The following is a 22,428-nucleotide window of genomic DNA, read 5'->3' as shown; positions in this document are numbered from 1 at the left end:
TAAAATGAGAATAAGCCCACCTTAGAGCAAAGAGTAAGGTTCAAGACAAATAGTTTGGAGGAGAATTGATACGGACAGGGGGAGAAATATCGTAACAAATTGTACAGGATCAGCAGAAAATGTAGAAGCAACCGAGTCTCGCATCGAACATAAAATAATACGCAAACCAATGGATTTCGACTGCAAGGTTGACACATGCTCACACTGATTTTACAAGATAGTGATGATTTCATCATAGACCTTACCGAACCGGACTGCAACTAGGGATATTACATTACATGTGTTTAGTTGTTATTCTTATATGGTTTTATAAATAGAATTGCCAAATTTATCATTTAAAAGGACTAGTATGGATAGCATCGTTAAAAGATACGATGAAAAATAAACAAAGAAACTATTTATATTAAACTGATTAAAACCATTTTTGTTATTCCACTCCGATACTCTTCCCGTGATACTGTGTAAACCTTATGTAGAAATACGATAGTCAATTTATAAGAAATACTTCTGTAATATAACTTAACTGTTTAACAAAATTGTTGTAATTGATATTATGAGCAGGCATCCTAAGGTTACATTTTGAATATACGCGTCAAAATCAATATTTTGTATTATAGGTCCCAGGCAAGTTCAACATCATTCAATTTTATATTTGTTAATAAAACAGTGATAAGGGTTATGTGCATTCAAACTGTTCAATAAGTTATCTTAAATGCTATTTTATGTCAGATAAGAAGAGAAAGGTAAAAGATAAAAAGGTAACAAGTATATGTGTCTGCCCTAATATCGTCGTTTAGTGAATAGAACTGATACAAAGGAATGTAAACCTTTAAACGCGTGAGTAATTGAACTAGAAGTACAAAATGTTTAGGTAGCAGAGTACAGTAGAAATGGCCTGATCCTAACAATAAAGGGCATGTCTCAGATAAACATGGATAGTGGATTCATCCTGAACAACCCAATTACATATATATATATATTTATAAACTATATTTTGAATACATTTTGTATAGAAGACTGATATTTTTTTTTCAAAACTGTTTCCCCCAAATTTGGGACTTGTGAAAACCATGGTTACCACATAAAATAACACCAAAAAATGCAAAATAATGTGATATTTAACCCAAAATTTGACCCCTAGTATATTTTTTTTCTTAAAATCTGTCTGAAATTAAATATCGCCTACTTGGTAACAGAAATACTCACGTTTTAGCATAAGACATTCCGGTGGACTTTTTATAATGTTTACATATGTGCGGAGTACAAAAATAGACTACATGAAAAGCTAGCTTTTGTTGTGTAGTCACATATTTGTAAATGCCCCAAACTGTAGTCTCAAACCAATTTCGATTTTTGTTTTTTTAAATTATGAGTCCCACAAAGTCCACTACATCATGTTCATGCCAATTTTAGTGCTTTTTAACTTTTGATACATGTAATATTACTGGGGTAAGTCATTGTATAAAAAAATATCACCCATGGCCACCGTACGCTACTGTACACTGCTACCTTATACAGGTACAAGTATACTAGAAAAACGTTAGACTCCACAGGTGATGGCTTTCGCATATTGTTGTCTGTTTGTATCTAGGGCTTATGTTGTCATATGATCTTTGTAAAAATACACTAACCCTTGCACATACTTTTCGTTTGTAATACAAAGATATGTCTATTATGTTTACTGTATTCATAAATGTACTCATATAAGGTGTAATATACTCTTTCACGGCGTTTACATGTCAACATTGATTCGAGAGATTAAATAAATACATAAAAGGGCAAAACAGACTAATAGAGATTGTGACTGGTTAGATTTTAGACATATACGCAATAAGTGTGTCAACCTAATTAGGCAGTCCAAAGACAAATAATTCAACAAACTGTCGTTAGAACTTTCTGTCCCAAATCGTTCCAAGTCATGGTGGAAAGTTCTTAACAAATTCATGAAAACAGACACAAAAAATCCCACATCCATGTCATTATTAGTTATGAAAATTATTACGATCATGATGACAATTCTTATTTTTCTAGCCAACCTAGAGTTGATGATTCCGCTACCGTACTTCCGGAAGATAACTCGTGTATCTCTCCCAACAAACTTGGTCAAATTATAATAACAAGCGATGACGCTAAAGATATACTGGTTAATCTGGATCCGTCCAAAGCAGATGGACCCGACCTAGTCAGCCCCAAAGTCTTAAAGAGACAGCCAATGTTCTTTGTAATCCTCTTGCCTTTTTTTTATTAAATGTCTTGCCATGTCTAAATTGCCGTCGTCATAGAAAGGAGCTAACGTCATACTTGTTCATAAAAAAGGAAAACGAGATGACGTCAAGAATGTTCGTACCATATGTCTTAGGAAAAGTCTTTGAACGCTGCATATTTAAATATTTGTACAATTTTCTTCGTCAAAATAGCCTTACTACTAGCTGTCAATCAGGCTTCACACCCGGGAACTCTACTATAAACCAAATACTTAGTATATCTTACGACTTTGGTAAAGCTCTAGACTCAGGCAAAGACATTCGAGCAGTATCCTGTGATATCAGCAAGGCGTTCGACCGTGTCTGGCATCGAGGCCTTCTTTTCAAATTCAAAAGCTTGGCATATATGGAAAGTTATTAAACTGGTTTGAAGATTATCTTCTTGACAGAAAACAAAGAGTTAATTTAAATAATTGCAGTTCTAATTGGGCATCTATTACTGCCGGAGTACCCCAAGGCTCTATCCTTGGACCTCTGCTCTTCTTGGTGTACATTAATGATATTGTGTATGATATAAAGTCCATAATAAAACTGTTTGCCGACGATGCGGGACTGTATATGGTAGTAGAAATCCAATGACGACACATCAAATTCTGGAATCGGACTCGGGACAAATAAATGCATGGTCACGCCAGTGGCTTGAGTATTGAGATATAGTGTGGGGGAACATACCGAATGAGTTGGGAGGAAACTTGAAAACCTCAATATCGAAGCCGCTCGAATCTTAACAGGTGCAACTAAATTAGTAAGCGTTGACAAACTTTTCAATGAAACAGCTTGGGTTTATTCGATCGGAGGCAAAATCATAAAATTATCCAGTTCCATAAAATGTTCTATCAATATACACCTGAATATTTATATAGCCTTATCCCAAGTACTGTATCGGAAGGGCATCGATATGATACCAGAAACTCTGACCATACCTTTGTTACTCCAATATTGAGCAAAACGTCCTTTTATAAACAGTCATTTCTACCTTCTGTTATAGACCAATGGAGTAGTCTTCCACAAAATGTACGATCAAATCCGTCTACTTCTGCTTTGAAACCCTATCTTGACAAGCAACATACTAAGAAAACGCCTACCTATTACAACGTTGGTATCCGCAAGGGCCAAATATATCACGCACGACTAAATGGTCATTTATTTGCTATTTGCTAAAATATTGCTCCATCTCCATTATGCATGTGTGGTGAAGTCGCAGACAATAAACATTTTTTATTAGAATGTAACAGGTACGATCAAATAAGAAGACGCTACCTGCAATGTTTGCCCCATGATGTTACTTTGGAGTTATTATTATTTGGAGATGATTCGTTTTCATTAGCTGAAAATAAGTTAATATATCTAGCTGTACAGAATTATATACTTAAAACTGGCAGATTTTCTTTAACTGAATAATATGACATGTTAACTTGTACAATATATATCTTACATTTACCCCTACCAATTTACTCTTAGGAATTTTAAACTATTGTTATTTCCATTAATTATTGGTATATATATATGCGTATGTTGTGTGTATGAATGGTGTTATCACGTACTGAATATATTAGTTGCTGTTTAGTATACTTGGTGATAGGTTTATATAACTGTCTGTGACACTTGTTCTTATTTCCCTTTGTCTTCTCTGTTCATTCTAATAACATGCTTGAACTGAAATAAAAAAAAGTTTAAACAAAGAGATAATTCCGTAAATTGCAGGCGGACAAACTTACAACACAGGGTCCTAAAATGCAGACTATAGACAAGTTTTAGGGGCGTGATCATGATCTTATTAAAGTTAAAGTTATTTCATTAAAAAAAGATGTTATAGTCAAATCAATACTTAGTGACCAGCTCCAGTATGAACTTGTATGTTATATGTATTAACAAATGGGTTTAATTAAAATAAACTGATAATTATTTGCTTAGGTCTATATCATATGGTGTTGAATCTCATAAATTGAATGGTTTCTTCATAGTTCGTTTCCTGCAGATTCGAGGTTAGCGTAAGCGTGCTGCAAATCACTGAATGTATTAGGAGGCGACTTATGTGAGGCCCCTGCAAAAGTGGGGTTTCGTTGTGCATTATTATATAAGGCGAAATCAAATTCAATATTTTAGATCTTTATGTTTTTGTTCTTTTCTCATCTGCCCCCTACTCTTTTTTTAGTGATGTCTCGCTTGTAGGCATCTATATTCATATGCCCTTGAGGTGGCGAGGACGATAAACAAAAAAAAGAACAAACCTGTAAATTCATTATTCACAGTTCATTAAATTTGTCTCAAGACCAATCCAATTTATCATCTTGTGAAATCGAAAAAAGGAAGATTCAATCCTTAATTGAAAAGTACAAAAACCTGAAACCAATTTATTCATAGTGTAAAAGTACAATAACTGATTTTTTTATCAAACCAGTTATTGTCAATGATATTTCTGTAGCGTGGTAATGGTGACGTTACATAGGTAAGATGATATCGTTTATCACATAATATGTCATGTTAGCCATTTTAGGATGCAATATATCCGAGATGTTTGTGTTCTATGTTCTATTTATGGATCAATAAAAAACACTACGAAAAATATGTATGTTATCCTTGGTAGTTCATCCAAGTAAAACTAAAATATACTATTAAATCCATATCAGTCGCTCAATCAGTCATAGCTTAGACAAAGGTAACAGTCTTATTATTGGCTCAAACTTTACTGAATTTTTATTTATCAATATTTATTTTGACACTTATCTTTTGAATTTGATTTCACGGACGGTATTGTTATGAAGTGTATGGTAGTTTGATACCAAAGCATGAGATTATCTGTCTTAGAAGTGATGAAATATAGCCGTAATTAGTGGGAACAGCTCTTAATTTGAAACAGTAAGTGAGAACGAATTTTGCGAGCCTTCGAAAACGCCTGTTTCCTTTGTCAAGCTAGGAGTGCAAATTACCAGCATATTGACTCTAAACCTCTGAAACGACTCTTCTCTTTGTATAATTTCAGGTGCGTTCCTCGTCCCTTTTGTGATATTTATGGTGATATGCGGAATGCCTTTGTACTACCTGGAACTTTCTCTTGCACAGTTCGCCGGGAAAAGCACACTTGTTGTCTGGGAAATTTGTCCCCTTTTCAGAGGTACATGATATATATGTTAAAGGATTAACCTTTTATTTTGATTAGTTTATTTGATAATATATCCAATGGAGAACAAGGGTAAATTGTGCAAACGCATTTACCTCGTGCTCCATTGGATTTATTATCAAATAAAGTAAACCAAATAAAAGGTTAATCCTTATGTTTACAATATTTTCTTTTAACAATAACACCATTAAAAGAGTCGGATGCAAGCATTACCTTGTGTAATCTGCGTTCAAAAATATTTTGACGTCATGTTAAACCCGTTGACAGACAGCTAAACCCCGCCCACTTTCTTCGTGACAACAAAGAAAAAAAGTTCCTTCTTTTCAATATTTGTATTCACATAAAATATCCATATTATACTTCATACTTCATAATTGTATTAGTAGGTAATGTAATAAATAATTTTACATTTGTATCAAATTGAGGTATTGGGGCAAAATACTAATGACCGCGGACGTCCATCGTTTGAAAGTGATGCGCCCAAAGGCGGGAAATAGAGAGTGCTACTATGTCGTCGAGCGATATTGACCAGCCTTTAGGCCTTGTGGAAATTGAATGTGCAGTTATCGAAATTGCTGTTTGTAAGCATACCAGAGGTTTGTACAGATGACATGTATGATGTGGATAAATTGTTTGTTGGCCGAGTGACTGTTGATGTAACATTTAGGAGACGAGAAATTTGACCTACATTTCTAGGAACGATAGTCATCGTTTCTGTGGCATGGCGGCCGACACTCATATATGAGAGAGTGGAGCTCAATCGCGACTGTAGCTTCTGACACTTATATTGGTGTCTCGAACGCACGGTAGACATTGACACGAGGTTTGCGGAAAGAAGTTCCCCAATATTTACATATTTACATACGCGGTGAACTGGGCCACTCAAGTTATTGAGAAATACACAGACTTGCTCACACCTAGGTTACCTATTCAGAAACAATGGCAATTGTAAATATAATGTTTTGGGGTAAATTTCATAGATGTATATTAGTTTGTAAATGTAATTTTATTTGCAAATTCGTTACCATATGGGTATTAGACACTTCACTGCAGCGTAAAACACCATTATTTCAAAATGCATTCATGATGTCACATAATTGAGCTTGATATGACGTCAGAATCTAAAACAGAAGAGCGAAGGTTAGTGACGTTACCATAACACAAAATGTCCGGATTATTCAGAAGTTAGTAATACATTTTTGTATATTTTACCAGGCCTGGGGTTCTCCATGTGCTGTATTTCCTTCGTGTGCACCTGGTATTCCGGTCTGATCATGGCGTGGACTCTTTGTTATCTTTTCTACTCCTTCTTTCCCACACTGCCGTGGTCCACGTGCGACAATTCCTGGAATACGGACATGTGCGTGACACTAAGGACCAAGATTGTGACGTCCAACAACATCACAACCCTTGACAACATGACGTATTTTGATAACAACACGTCAATGACGGCATCAGAAACGCTCACAGATATCGGCTTCTACCCAACGGCTGCAAATGAGTTCTGGAGGTAATGCTTGCAGCATCATAGTTTATGATGTGTCAACCTTACGATATCGGTCATATCAAAACTTGACGAAGGGGGATAGCTCTCCACCCAACCTTGCTTAATATCTATAAAAATTGCCTGCGATTTTTTCTAATGAATGACTCTTTTGTATAAACATTTTCTATTTGTTAAATAAATAATTGCGAATTTATTTTAAGTTAAGGATTCCATCATAAAAAGTCCAGGTAATAATGATAGGACCCCTGACCGTGAGGTCATTGTTCACATGTATCATGAATTTACTCACCTTTGTAAAAACTGGTAAAAATGTGTTCATGCCTTCATACATTACCCAACAGCGATATCATCTGCCCCCCAAGCGCTGTAGCATTACTAATTTAGGAACCACGTCTACGTTATGGTCAGGTTACGGGGTGATTACTAAGTTGAGCACGTGTAAATCAAGTAGATGCTTGTCTTAACTATCATATTCATCCTTCATATCAAGGGGCACAGATATCCTTTTCAAATCTTAATAACGAATGGTCGGTCTTATAAAAGCAACAGCCTGAAATTAGCATAAGCTTTCGTTAACGCCACCAAAATATGGTTTTGATGACGTCGCATAATTGTGTCTCGTTTGCGGACAATTTGCATAGCTCCGCCCATTTGAACTTTTGTAAACGTCACAGAAACTTTTCACATTCTATGGTCAGGCTGCGAGATGATATCAAGTGAATATATCAATGTCCATTATTGTGTTGTAACGAACAAATGAGGATTAATAGCATCAATCACTCCTGTGTGTAACGTAGACAGAATAATCTCAAAACAAGGGTAATATTGTGTTCAAAAATTGTATCCCGAGGGTTGAAATTTCTCGTTCTACATTATACATAATTATTGATTCTTTTTCTCCAATAGTTCCTCATCGTAAAAGTAGTAATGTTGAATCAGATGTTCCACGCCAACATAAGTGGCGCATGAAATCTGTGACAAAATTGATGACGTGACACTGGTTACGTGACATGAAATGATGACGCGGTGATGACGTTGTCAGAATAACAAAGCGTGTGATCGAGCTGTCTCTTCAATGAGTATAATAAACGGGTGCTGTGTAAAACTAGCTCCGCGCACGCACTGTTGCGTATTTTTCTACAAGAATAACTAACAACAATATAACATATTATCGATAAGTTTAGTTGATATATTTAAAATTACATGTACATCGTTTATGGGAATGCCAAGAGGATTAGGCACTATACAGAAATTTGAATCATTACTTGATATACTTTTAATTCCGTTTGTTTATAATAAAGAATCGTTCCTTTTTAGAATAATATCACAGTACTCTAGCTATTTTGATAATGAAACATTATATCTATAAGACTAGATGTCTTAGCAACTCCTTGAATCTGAATGCACTTATTAATATCATCAAAGATCATTTTTTTTGTGCAACAATATATGAATCAAGTAAAAGAGAGCATATTAAAAGGCAATTTAAACTCAAGTGGATAACAAATATAAGTCTATAACCAGTCTAAAGCAGTTAATAAACGTGCCTTGCATGTCATGTATGTGATGGTTCGCACAAGTTTATGACAAGTCTGAAACAATAATTAAACAAACTCACTCACTTCAACTCAAATACCTGCCTGTGATAGTATTACAAGTTTAAAACCAGTCTGAAACAAGTATTTTTTTTCTTACATGTCGGAAGTAAATGTTTCTACATTGACATGTGTTATCACTCTTAAACAAAATGTGTTTTACTGTTACATGTCTGTGATACTTAACACAAGTTTGAAATCAGTCTGAAGCAATTATTAAAACGCCATAACCTGTCTCAAGTGTCTGTAATAATAAATACTGTTAAAAAGACAGCTTCAGGTAATTTTACAAGCTTTGTTTTAAATGGTAGGTTCAGGAACCCGCTATCGATGGCTTATGGTCGTTTTTGTAATAATACAATTTGATAAAACTGCTTGTTAAACAATGAAAGGAAATCAGGGAAGACAATCAAGATACAAACAATTTGATGACTAAACAGCAAAAGTTATACATACAGTAATTTATTTCCTTCAGTTTTGAAATAAATAGGAATATCCTTTTCTCCAACACTTTCCCCTATGTACCTCCTATTTCGTAATCTTTTTAAATAATTCAAATACCGCTACAACCAGGTCCGTTTTCGTTTAAGCGGTTGAACCGGTCGGACCACAGTTGTTCGTTTTTTAAATAAGGTCGGACCTAGTAATCTGATGCTACTTTCAGGCGAACTTTGATAAAGTCTTACAATGCATGCATACACAGTTCCAGGCCCGCCAGGATTTATACCCGAAGTTGTTATTCACATAAACGAACAGGCCCCAGACGTATAGTTGATGGCACTAAACTTCTACTTTTACTTTCACATACTTTAAGGAGGTTTCAATCACGTTCAAATCTCGTTTTGATCTGGTGTAGCGGGTTTATGTAATATTAAACAAATTATGATTACCAATTCGGCGGCCATTTTGAAAATGTGTATTAATGTGTAGTTCTTGCGCTTCATAAAAGGCCAAAATTTCACCTTTTTTGGCACTTGATTGATTACTTAAATTTTCATTGTGTCGCCATTTTTAATTGTTGCTGGTTCAATTTTGCTGTACAAGTTTATAATGTTTAATGTGATAAAAATAATATGCAAAAAACTGGAAAATTATACATCATTGCTATCTTTTTTTTTTACATATTTGGTGTAACTGAAGCCCTTTTGATTTTTGACTCCGAAAAGGGTCAAAAATAACACAAATGAGGAGGGACAAAAAAAGAAGCACATGGATCCTTTGTTGTGGATGTTTTGCAAAGAGAAACACATTTTCTTTTAATTCATTAAATATTAAAAAAAGTTTGATAGCAGAACTTTTTAGATCAAGCTTTTAATTTGCAAGATATGGTAACAAAATGAGGGTTTTTTATTAAAAATTAGGGAGTAGGAGTAACTAAAATCAGCTTTCTAAGTTAAAAGAAAAAGATTATGAAATTTAACTTCCATAATTTAATAGAAAATAACATTTTTATCAATTCTACAAACATCTATACATATCTGATAACACACTCGGAGGAAATTGTATGAATTTGTTCTGCAAATGGTCAAAACACAAAAAATCACCAAAAATCACATGTTGTGTTATATTGGTACCTTTCACCGATCATAGCACAAAAACGAACACACGGACATATAGTGTTTTTTTGCATTTTCTACTATGTCATTAACACCTTTTTCCAAAAATCCGTATCAGAAAAAAAGTTTAATACAGAAAATTTTTGACTTCTCAGAGGTGTACATCCTTAATTCCGGTTAAAAAATACAAAACTGAGGATTCTGATTAGGCAAAACTGGCAGTGCACAACTTCCGTTTATAACACTCCTTTTCTTTGGTAGGTGAAGACAGATGATCTCGTGCCTGGCAAAACCGGAAATGCACCTTTGAAGTGTCGGAGAAAAAAAATACATTGTACTTGTGTCACGGCTACTGACATTTCATTTCATTTTCTTTTTTATTTGTGTCTCGAAAATATGTGGAGTTCAAATAAATTGGAGTTTTCAAAAGTTTCACTATATAGTGATACTCAAAGAACGGATTTGATGTTTTTTAAGCATTACATTTGATAAGGTTTTAACAGCATTGAGTTTCTGAACACTTTAATGAACCGCATTAGGTAAATATGTCCAGAAACCCAATATTATTATGATATCATACAGGTTGAAAAAGTAGATTCCTTCCCTTATACTTACATTTTGAAATGTTTTTCATTAGGCGATGAAGAAAATAATAATAAAAAAGAAGAAGCTAGGTATCTTTCTCTTTTTATGCATTGGATCAGAAGAGTAGAGAAAACTGTGTCTTCGCGGGGAAAAGAAAAATTCCGTTGGCGGTCCTAACAAGAGCATGACGACAAACAAAATATACGTGTGTACTTTAATGAGAAAAATGGAATTTGTAGAATATTTCACGTAATATGCTAAAATCATTTTCTTCAAACAACTTGTTTTATCTTTAACATTAAGGCAAGTGTGTTTGATATCATTTGAATTAGCATAATAAATATACTGTAAGAGCGAAATAACGGCGGGCCCCGACATTGTATCTATGCGGATTATGATGAAGTCGTCGGTGTAATGCAAAACATAAATGACACTCGTTGATGGGTCCAAACATACAGAATGTTAATATTAATTTACATTAACAGATACCAGATACTGCACGCATCTAGCGGGTTGGACGACGTGGGCACACCACAGTGGCATATTGTTCTGGCGCTCTTTCTCAGCTTCTTCATTACCTTCCTGTGTATTGTGAAGGGTGTCAGGTCTGTTGGAAAGGTAGGCAAGCCGGCCACAGTGTCAGGTCTGTCGGAAAGGTAGGCAAGCCGTCCAGGGTGCTGATTCTGGCGACAAAAGGTAGGTAAGCCGCCTAGAGTGTCATGTCTGTCGGAAAGGTAGGCAAGCCGCCCAGAGTGTCATGTCTGTCGGAAAGGTAGGCAAGCCAGATCAAGTCTGTCGGAAAGGTAGGCAAGCCGTCCAGAGTGCTGATTCTGGCGACAAAAGGTAGGTTATCCGCTCAGAGTGTCATGTCTGTCGGAAAGGTAGGCAAGCCACCCAGAGTGTCATGTCTGTTGGAAAGGTAGGCAAGTAGTCTACAGTGTCAGGTCTGTAGGAAAGGTAGGCAAGCCGGCCACAGTGTCAGGTCTGTTGGAAAGGTAGGCAAGCCGGCCATAGTGTCAGGTCTGTTGGAAAGGCAGGCAAGCCGCCCAGAGTGTCATGTCTGTCAGAAAGGTAGGCAAGCCAGATCAGGTCTGCCGCCAAGTCTGTCGGACAGGTAGGCAGGCCTCCCACAGTGTCAGGTCTGTCGGAAAGGTAGGCAAGCCAATTAGGGCGTCAGGTTTGGCAGAAAGGAAGGTAAGCCTACCAGAGTGTCAGGTTTGTCGACAAAAGGTAGATAAGCCGTCCACAGTGTCAAGTCTGTCGGAAAGGTAGGCAAGCCGTCCAGGGTGTCAAGTCTGTCGGAAAGGTAGGCAAGCAGCTCACAGTGTCAGGTCTGTTGGAAAGGTAGGCAAGCCGTCCAGAGTGTCAGGTCTGTCGACAAAAGGTAGACAAGTCGTCCAGGGTGTCAAGTCTGTCAGAAATAACGACAAGCGGTTTTCATCAAGGAAAACAAAAATCGTTTATTACGTTTTTTTTGTATTATTAAAATATTGACTTCTGTGTACAGATAACCAAACTGCCGCCAACCTGTATTGTGACGTCATAATAGCTTAACTTCAAGACATCAGTGAATTGCGTCATAATCGGCAATGTCCATTGTTTGTTATTTCCACACAAAACCTTACTCTCGCTCTCCTCAGATTAGGTCAATTTAGTTTGAAATTAACATAGAGAGTTATTTGTTAAAGTAGGAAAATATCAATTTAGTTGGACTGTAAATCCTTACATTTCATTGTAAAAAATGTAATAAATGTGTCCTAGATATTTGGTCGTTGACACTGTTCTTATATCTGCATGTACCCTTCCCCCATTGAGATTCGCTTCCAGTTTTTTGAGTCATTTGTTTCCCTTTGTAAGTGTCAACTCTTTTGGTTATTTTGTTTATTTTACTTTTATTTTGTTTTATTCTTCTTGTTTCTTTACATGTTGGTCTAAACTGGTTTGAATAGCATTACTTCAAATTTGATACCTATGATGTCCAGGTGTACTATGGTTATTGTCCCTCCAGGTGGTGTACGTGTCCGCCGCCCTGCCATACCTACTGCTGACAGTTATTCTCATTCGAAGTCTCACCCTGGAAGGTTCACTGGATGGAATAATGTATTTTATAGAACCAGATTTCAAAAAACTCGGGAACTTTCAGGTAAGAACGATATGTAATTTAAAATGATGAGTGGAATGGATAGTGTTATAGTAGTGCTACATTCGTTAGAGAGTGACATTGCCTTAGGTCATTCTCTAATGAATGGAGTATTTATTGTGTTACCCCGAAAAAAAGCATGGCGGTTGAAATAAACGGTTGGTGCATACATCGTCTTTGCACAGTCACGTTTTTTCATTGTCACACACACGGTCAATCGTTGCTAGGGCGTTGAGAAACACCTTCCATTTGCTCAATGATAAAGCGAATGTGACAGTGTAAAATGATCAATTTGTCTAGACCAATCAAATTACAGGATTTTCACTAAAGGTATAATGATAATATTACAAAATGATGATTCTTTCTTTTTTTACTTGATTGTACATGTCTTCATTTCACGCTTATTAACCGTCGTATCAAAAGTTGTAAAACTGCTATTGTGAAGATGAATAAATTATAAAAAGCCATTATTTCTTAATAGAAAAACTAATAATAGTCGCACCAAAGCATGTGATTTACCACTTGATTAGTTGGTTTATCAATTGACATTTATCTTTTAATCAAGTTGTTTTGCAATTATTATATATACATTTCTTTCAATAATGATTATAATTACTATAGGTGTTAGCTGTTATTGTGTATTTGACAAGATTTGGTCGTTTGTCAAAATATTTTATATTTTAATCAAATTGTTTGTGATTATTGTATATCTGACTTATTTAATGCTGTTTACTATTAGGTGTGGTTTGAGGCCGCTGTGCAGGCCTTCTTCTCTCTAGGCCCGGCATGGGGAGGTGTTCTCACAATGGCCAGCTTTAGTGACTTTAAAAACAAGACTCTTAAGTAAGTACATCTGTCATTAAGGTCAGTATCTCCATAATAAATATCATTATACATTCATTTAAGGTTTTATGAGGGTATGCAACACAGTTCCGTTAGCGCATCTTGGTGGAGAATATGTTTGAACGAAACTGTGTTGCATACCCTCATGTTTGTTAAAAAGATGCAGTTCAAACCTGATATATACGTTCTATTACATTCACTTTCATTATTTGAAGTTAAAAAAAAATGGGAGGGTGTCTTCCCCCTTTTCATGGCTGGGGGTCTCCCCCAGGAGAATTTTGTTTTCTAGAACGCCGGAGACGCGTTCTCCCGTGTTCTGGCGTCAATTTCAATGGCCCTTTTAAAGCAAGAAAATATCATTTTCCCCTATTATTTTACAAATATTTTGATTATTTTGAGGTACGTAGGGATTGGTAATCATCTACGCAAATTCTGTTATGGAGTTCGGTAACATTATTACACGGAAAAGAACAATCTAAAAGCATGTGCATTTTGAGATGGTTGTTGTAAGAGTTTTTCTCTTCTTGTGACGTTTCTCCTCACGACTGTGACTCCGGTTGCGCAGGGTTATGAGACTAGTATCACAAGCTAGCACTAGGAATAGTTTAACATTATGTACATAAGAATCGATATACTGGTCAATGTAAAATATAAAGCCGTGGTTTATGACCATTCCTTCCCTTCATATGTATTTTTTATCAATAAAGGGGATACAAATCAAAGAAACTAGTTTTTTTTGCTACATAGGTTGTTACATGCCTGCAGTGTGCTGTTCTTTCAAGCACTTTTATTTAATTAAACAATGTGATTTCTTGTTGATCAGTTCACATAGAATAAATAACACAAATTTGAAAAAATAAAATAAAAAATCTGGTGTTTTTTGTTGGTGAGTCGGGGGATGACTTTACATAGTGAGGTCAGGGGTAATATAACGGTACATGTAGTACTGTTCATATTACTACACACTTGCTTTTATTGAACCATTACAACATTTGAGTTGGTAATGTTATCTAGAGAGAATGCTACACAAATGTAAATATTTACCAATAATCAACACCTATAACAAACTGCAAAGTCATCGAAGCATACTATAAAATATACCTATATTCTCCTTCAGAACACAAAGTCATCGAAGCATACTATAAAATATACACATATTCTCCTTCAGAATACAAAGTCATCGAAGCATACTACATGTATAAAATATACCTATATTCTCCTTCAGAATACAAAGTAATCGAAGCATACTATAAAATATACCTATATTCTCCTTCAGAATACAAAGTTATCGAAGCATACTATAAAATATACCTGTATTCTCCTTCAGAATACAAAGTCATCGAAGCATACTATAAAATATACCTATATTCTCCATCAGGATACAAAATGTCAACGAAATAGTATACCAAAACTTTAATAAAATTTAATGAAAAGCTTGAAAGAATAGATTATAAAATATTTACATTATGTATGCTTGGACCCATTGACGAAAATGACATTCATTTTTGCATAACACAGGTAACCTCATCATTGCGTATTGATACGCTAAAATGACGTAGCACATGGCGTACTTGCATTGGTTCACGTCCGCCGTGAAACAGCCTTCGATGTAGTTGTGTTATGCTAATATGAATTAGTATTAAACATGATTGACTTCATTTTAAAGCTTAAATAAGATGTGTTAAGTACGTATACATGATAATAATATTCCACATGTATAAATTCTACAAATTAAATTTGAAAAAGTAACTATATTTTGTTTCTTTTGTTGGCATGCTGCTGCTAGAACCACCAACTGAAGTTTTACATTTTCTCGCGAAAACAAGCTGTTCTATCTACTGCGTTGTCCCCATGTATAACTAGAAAATAATACCTGTTTTTTGTTTTATTAATGCTTGCATCAGAATATTCAAAGCGTTTAAAAATGTAAATAAAAGGTATGAAATAATTTGTTTCAACACTCATGAGGTCATAATAACATTGGCTTTCCTGACATATTTATCATGAATCGCGAGGAATATGTCGAGAAAACCAATGTTGTTATGACTTCTTAAAAATAAATTTCAACCCTTACGAGAAAGCAACGTTAGGGGATCAAAATATTTTATAAAAACACGAAATGTTCCATTATCTTACATGGTGTATTTGATAGTAGTTTCATGGACTAGACTACTATTCTATCAAAAAGAGTGTACTTTTTGTTTTTATATTACAGATTCATGTACGTATGTACATTTATATATATTTTTATAAAATTTAACAATACATGGATATTATAGACCATATATATGTATATATGTGTGTGTGTTTTGACGTCTTGTGATTCTAACTGCGTGCTTTTATGACGTCATAGATTTAACGAGTCATTGTGACGTCATTTCCTCTACTTCAGAGAAAGCAAGATGGACGTAACTTTAATCCATCGTTGATTTTCGCCTTGGCGTAGGCAAGGAGGCCAAAATGCTAGAACCTATAGTGACATTTGTTTTATCATTTATCATTATTTCCCTATGGAAATCAACTGTTTATTATATTTATTTACCGTTCACATGTAATGTGGATCTTAAATACCAATATGACAAACAAAAACAAGACCGGGGCCTGAAGTCATGAAACTGTCCTCATGATCAAGTATGGATTTGGTGCTCAATTCAGTTTTCTTGTAACTCAATTAAATCATGTAAAACAAGCCAAAGGTAAAATATAAACATTGAAAACAGTAAATGGATTTTATCCCTGTCCAAGAACAAGTGAACTATCTTTGTGTTTATTTACACTGGGATTTATTTCACAGTCAAACATTTATATTTTAAAACTTGAAAACTGCCGCATGTATTGTTCTAGTTGTCGATGGTATTACCTTAAATATTGTTGTTTTGTTAGATGTAAAGGGGGTTATGGCAACCGCTGAGTAAGATTGAATCTGTTCTAGGACATGTTCATCGGGATAGTAGATACAGGCAAGCCAGTGCACATTTCTCACTATCACCCTGCATTGTATTTCTTTCAGGTTTAGCACAGATTACATCAGCGAATAAATTCTTCACCTCCAACCTGCCGGAAAAAAAGACTCACTATTATCATCATTTTTTTTTATAAAATATTTGTCAATTATGCACGTGCATGGTGTTTCAACTTTTCACGACAAGCTTTATGTGTCTTTCCTATATTGATTACACGTCTTAGTTATGTAAAAAGTTTATTCTGGAGTACGATTGGAACCCTTACATCAAAAACATACCTTATAAACTTGTTTTATTTCAAGAATCTCGTGGAATATTCGTGAAATAATTACCACCGCTTTACCTTTCAATTTACTCATAATAACATCCTGTTACTACCTTGTAATTCAATCGGGTGTACAAAGATGTTTCCGTTACAATCGTATTGTCCAGAGGACATGTGTAGGTAAGCCTGTCTTCAGACCAATATGTTACGTTCGGTAACGTTAATTACGGACAGGAAGCAATAGCCTGTCTCTGCATCCGGGCTTCAAACTTGCACTGATGACTAAACTTGCAGCATTGGATTCAAGCATCGAGTTGCCTTTTCCGGTTTTTTCTTGTTAAACCGCAATTTACGGAAAGCTTCAGTTTACAGTTTTGAAAAATCCGTTTTTAGAAGGTGAACGAAAAAGATTTGTTAAACACTAGGGATGTTACTTGCCATACGTCACGTTACAGTGTGTGAGTATTGCTCCCACGATACTAAACAGAACAGGAAATGTTTTTGCGTTCTGTACGTTATTTGCAGCAATCTATTGCTCCAAAAATGTGTTGCACGCAGTCCAAGGTTCCACTAATCTACTATCGAAATCTCTCTTGCTAATATAACATTGTGTCATTTTATTATTGTGTGAACGAAGAACGCCGACGAAAACCCAGACAATTTTACACACTTTCAGCATTAACACAGTTCGCAAAAACGCATGCAAAGTTTATTATGAACAAACGCGCAAGGTATTCACTTCAAGTAAATCTCTTTGTCTCCCGAAGGTGTGTCTTTGGTACATTTTTAAAAATACAGTTCAGAACTTAATACATAAATTCGCTGTAGTACTCAGAAAGACTTGAACTTTAATTTCCATTGGGAAGTTGGTACTCAAAGTTTTTTTTAGACCATTCCGTGCTATGTTCAGGATGATTATATCTTTGCTTTTGTAAATTCAATTTTCACTGAAGATTCTATGTTATATTCCGGAGGTTATGTGATGGTGTTAACATTGAATGCTTTATAGGAGACTATGGTATATTTTCAGTGACACTGTGGTCGTGCTCGTGGTCGACATACTTACGGCATTCTTCTGCGGATTTGTTGTTTTCTCCATCGTCGGCTTCCTGGCAAGGGAAGCCAATCTGACCATTACTGAAGTGGCCGAATCAGGTATTGTATGCAAATTAAGGAGATATGCCACCCTTCTTTTTCAAAAATAGTTCCAAACTATAAGACATCAAAGAAATTTCAATTGTAGTTTTTGGGTTTCCTTAATTGATTGATGACACTTCCGAAATGTACACAAAGCTGAATCGATGACTCGAAGTTAATTCTGAAACATGCTTGATGATTATTTAAAATTTTGTTGAGGAAATAAATCTATCAGAATCCACATGGTTAATTGTATATTGTGTATATATGCATTGTTACGTACATCCTTTAATCAATAAATGTTTATTAACGTTTAAGATTCTGATTACTTTTCGTACGATATATTAGTAAAATCTGAATCTTAAAGCTACTGTATAAGGTCTACTGTTATAAGGCATTGACTGATGTTGCGTATGTTATTCAATTACGATTTTCAATTAAAGTAAAATGCAAGTTTTCGTCATTCAAATATGTGCTTTTCGGCAGCTGTACATAAGTAAAGTATTCTTTAATATACAAAACTCTTTTTCGCATTAATAATTAAGTCTCAAATTCATATATATAAATGTAAGAAACAAGAGATCCCATTATAGTTCAAACACCATTTCTGTAGACATCAATCAGCTATTACTTGACCATTTGATTTTTACTTAAGATGATTCATTTTGTTCAAAATTGTCCAGAAAATTGTCCATAATAATATAAGTTCTCCTTGTATAAACGACAGGTCCAGGGCTGGTATTTATGGCCTACCCAGAAGCCTTAGCGAGACTTCCGTTACCACAATTGTGGTCTGTATTGTTCTTCATCATGGTGTTTAACGTCGGACTGGATACAGAGGTAAATAGTAATATACAGAAGATGACTTTATGTACAGAGGTAAATAGTAATATACAGTAGATGACTTTATGTACAGAGGTAAATAGTAATATACAGTAGATGACTTTATTGATAGAGGTAAATAGTAATATACCGTAGATGACTTTATGTACAGAGGTAAATAGTAATATACAGTAGATGACTTTATGTACAGAGGTAAATAGTAATATACAGAAGATGACTTTATGTACAGAGGTAAATAGTAATATACAGTAGATGACTTTATGTACGGAGGTAAATAGTAAAATACTGTAGACTTTATTTACAGAGGTAAATAGTAATATACAGAAGATGACTTTATGTACAGAGGTAAATAGTAAAATACAGTAGATGACTTTATGTACAGAGGTAAATAGTAATATACAGTAGATGGCTTCATGTACAGAGGTACATAGTAATATACAGTAGATGACTTTATGTACAGAGGTAAATAGTAATACACAGTAGATGACTTTATGTACAGAGGTAAATAGTAATATACAGTAGATGACTTTATGTACAGAGGTAAATAATAATATACAGTAGATGACTTCATATACAGAGGTAAATAGTAATATACAGTAGATGACTTCATGTACAGAGGTATGTAGTAAAAGTTGACAACTATGTAATGCACTTGTGTCTAGCAACAAAACATGGTAGATACATCTTTGACACAATTGTATGAAATGACAAAACAAAGTTGATTACTTGTTTATTACATAGTAATATTCACATTAATACAACACAGACCGGAATTACAACAAACATGACGGCTGCTGAAATATCGCTGGGCAATGTGAGACTGGACAATGTAATTATAAATGTGTAAACAAATCGAAAAAATATATTAAAAAAAAAACTTTGATTAAAGCAAAAAAAAAAAAAATGTGCAATAGCGTACAAAATGCAACCGGTGAAAACAATTTTAGCACTCATAAAATTTATCAGAAATATCGTCTGTTACACTGCGCTGATCTAGCCATAACATAATCAAACGATCTTCTTACTTTCTGCTTGGATTATCATCTAGCGGGAATGTAATTAACAAATACTAACTTGGAATACATTGATGTTTTATCCAATTCATTGACACGAATGAAAGCTCATCCAAAATCGTACAATGTTAAAATGATCAAATTTTGAGACAAGGCATATCATATTTATGTCTAACTACAAAAACGAATCCTCACTCCGGTCATATAACCGTGTCAACATCATAAAAGAAAGCACTGAATGGCACACTCTCCTGTTAAACTCATCCTGAGTTACAATCAGCCGTTGCCCTACGCTCTGTCGCAAGGTCATACACTTCAAACGCTATCATGCGTCTATCAGCCACGGTTTCTTCAGTTTCAGATAAATAATATCCCTCATTGAGAGCAAGGTCTGATTACAGTGTTGACTGTATTTATCCGTGCGCGAAATGCGTTAAAACAATGTTAAATCTAACTTTCAGCTCAGCTTTTAACTGATAACTTAAATAACCCTACGGACATACATGTATACAAAAAGTGTATTGATTGTAAAATTTCAATATAACTTTTAAGTGGAAAACCCCCCAGAAAATTAATAAATGCCATACGAAAACAGTTTAATGCTCTCTTTTTTAAATAAACGAAAGATAACTTTGTGCTACAGAAAATGTCATTTGATCAAAAAATCACAATTCAATGTCATTTATTTTGTTGAACAAGTTTACTTACAACATACCCAACATCATGGCGGCTTCTACTACACTGTAAGATAAGCGGGACGATTTCGACTTTCCTATCTTGACAGTTTGCTTTTTTGATAGCAACACCCCTGCTTCCTCTACCTAAGGTGTTTCCATGACGCAGTTGCTTCGGTACTCTAGAGCTTGATCCGAATATCATAACGTCCATTCGTCATCATGATCTAACAGGGAAAAATGCTATTCCTTTGTGTGATATAAAGGTCGATTTTTTTTATCATGCTCACTGTAGTGTTTTGTGGTTTTGTTGTCACTACACGATTTCTTGATGCGATGGCATAACCTTATTTGGATGCGACTGAGATTTCCATGCCGAGTGCATTGATGAAGCAGAAGACGCTTACCCTTCCGGAACACGTGGTCTTATTTTCCCTTACTTCTCCATTTAAATCTGTACTGTGTTAATATGTTGTCCTAGTTATATCAATTATGAGTTGGAGTTATGGCGTTGTTGACACTTCAGTATCTTTTGTTGTTATTTTATAACCAGTTTGAACACACATGCAACATAATTAAAATTTATTAAATTTACAAAGTCAATTCCATTGTCTTTGTAACAGTGGGAAAAAAAACTCGCGTGACCAGAAGGTCAATGGAATCTATCAAATCTACATAATATTTGTTAACGATTGTCATAGTCATTAATGATTTACTTAACGTAAAGGTTACCGATAAGTGTTTTACCTTTGTCACTATTGTTAAACACATGCATTGGCTTTTCAAAAGAAAACTGCAATAGAAATCACACGTTGCAAAGTCTACACGTAACCAATGTTACCATAAACGAATTATAAATGAAATGCTTCAACCGCAAAATCTGATGAATATCTTTTTATCGGAAGTTATCCTTAGTAAGAAAACACTTATTTTTGGTTGCATTGTTTTCTATTATCTCTGAGTGGGACTCTTCTTTGCGATAATAACTTTATTGGTACGTTTATTGGTACCCTCTACCTTAAGAAAGATTTGAAGTGCGTTTAACAATTCTAATAACTTTTTGATATCTCATAGCAATTAATAAATAATTATACGATTTGTATCTATAGTTTGCTATGGTGGAGACAATAACAAGTGGACTAAAAGACATGTACCCGAGGAGTCTTGGAGACCGGAAACACAATGTACATGTACTTCTGGCCGCGTTTTCAGTTTACTTTGTCACAAGTATCATTCTTGCTACACAGGTATGTGTTATTCTTTCCCTTATAGCTCTGATCTATGTGTGTACTTATTAAGGACCCCTGTTCCATTACCCACTGCACTCAGTGTTTTTCGTATTACCAGGTAGCACAGTCAGGTAGAGCGATAACAAAACACAACTTTCTAAAGTCCAAGATTCGAATCCCAAACCAGCTCAGCTATTGTTTTTAGTCTTTGAGCAGTGTTGTTGATTTTTATTTTTTTAACTTCATTTTTCGCAAAATATGGTTTTCTTTTCAGAAATTATTTATTAAAACTATAGATAAATTATGTTGAAAAAAACCTGTTTCATATACGTAATTATCAAAGTTTTTGGCAGTTGTACGGGAATCCTTAATTGAAGTTTTACTTTGTGTTTATACTTTAACTGTTTCAATTGTTATAGTCGAACCTCAATAATCATGCAGTTAATACAAACGTTAATGTGAATCTGTGAGAGAACCCTCACCAGTACTATTTGTCACAAAGTATTGAATGCTTGAATTTTGACTATCCACATCTCGGGTTTTAATCATGAAAGGGTTTACTACAGTCGTTAAGTAAACATTCTGTGTTTTGACTTTTAATACAAATTTATAAAACATAAACACGTATTTATTTATTCGAGATGATTGCCTGAAACATAAGGCATCATTCTTTTTTTTTTTTTTTTTTTTTTT

At 34.7% G+C, this 22,428-nt stretch overlaps 1 protein-coding gene across 1 annotated transcript in view; it reads left to right on the top strand.

Moving 5' to 3' along the window:
* LOC110459029 (sodium- and chloride-dependent glycine transporter 2-like) overlaps positions 1-22,428 on the top strand; it is a 35,588-nt gene that overhangs the window by 8,324 nt on the left and 4,836 nt on the right. Inside the window, exons 2-9 of the mRNA XM_021511058.1 lie at positions 5,248-5,379; positions 6,601-6,895; positions 11,114-11,246; positions 12,637-12,771; positions 13,508-13,611; positions 17,870-17,994; positions 18,704-18,816; positions 21,616-21,753. Of these exons, the coding sequence (XP_021366733.1) occupies positions 5,248-5,379; positions 6,601-6,895; positions 11,114-11,246; positions 12,637-12,771; positions 13,508-13,611; positions 17,870-17,994; positions 18,704-18,816; positions 21,616-21,753 (1,175 nt within the window). The remainder of the gene's footprint in view (positions 1-5,247; positions 5,380-6,600; positions 6,896-11,113; positions 11,247-12,636; positions 12,772-13,507; positions 13,612-17,869; positions 17,995-18,703; positions 18,817-21,615; positions 21,754-22,428) is intronic.

The sequence above is a fragment of the Mizuhopecten yessoensis genome, unplaced genomic scaffold (genome assembly GCF_002113885.1).
Source record: "Mizuhopecten yessoensis strain PY_sf001 unplaced genomic scaffold, ASM211388v2 scaffold9935, whole genome shotgun sequence".
NCBI classification, from domain to species: Eukaryota; Metazoa; Mollusca; class Bivalvia; order Pectinida; family Pectinidae; genus Mizuhopecten; species Mizuhopecten yessoensis.
This window is presented reverse-complemented; position numbering and strand designations above follow the sequence as displayed.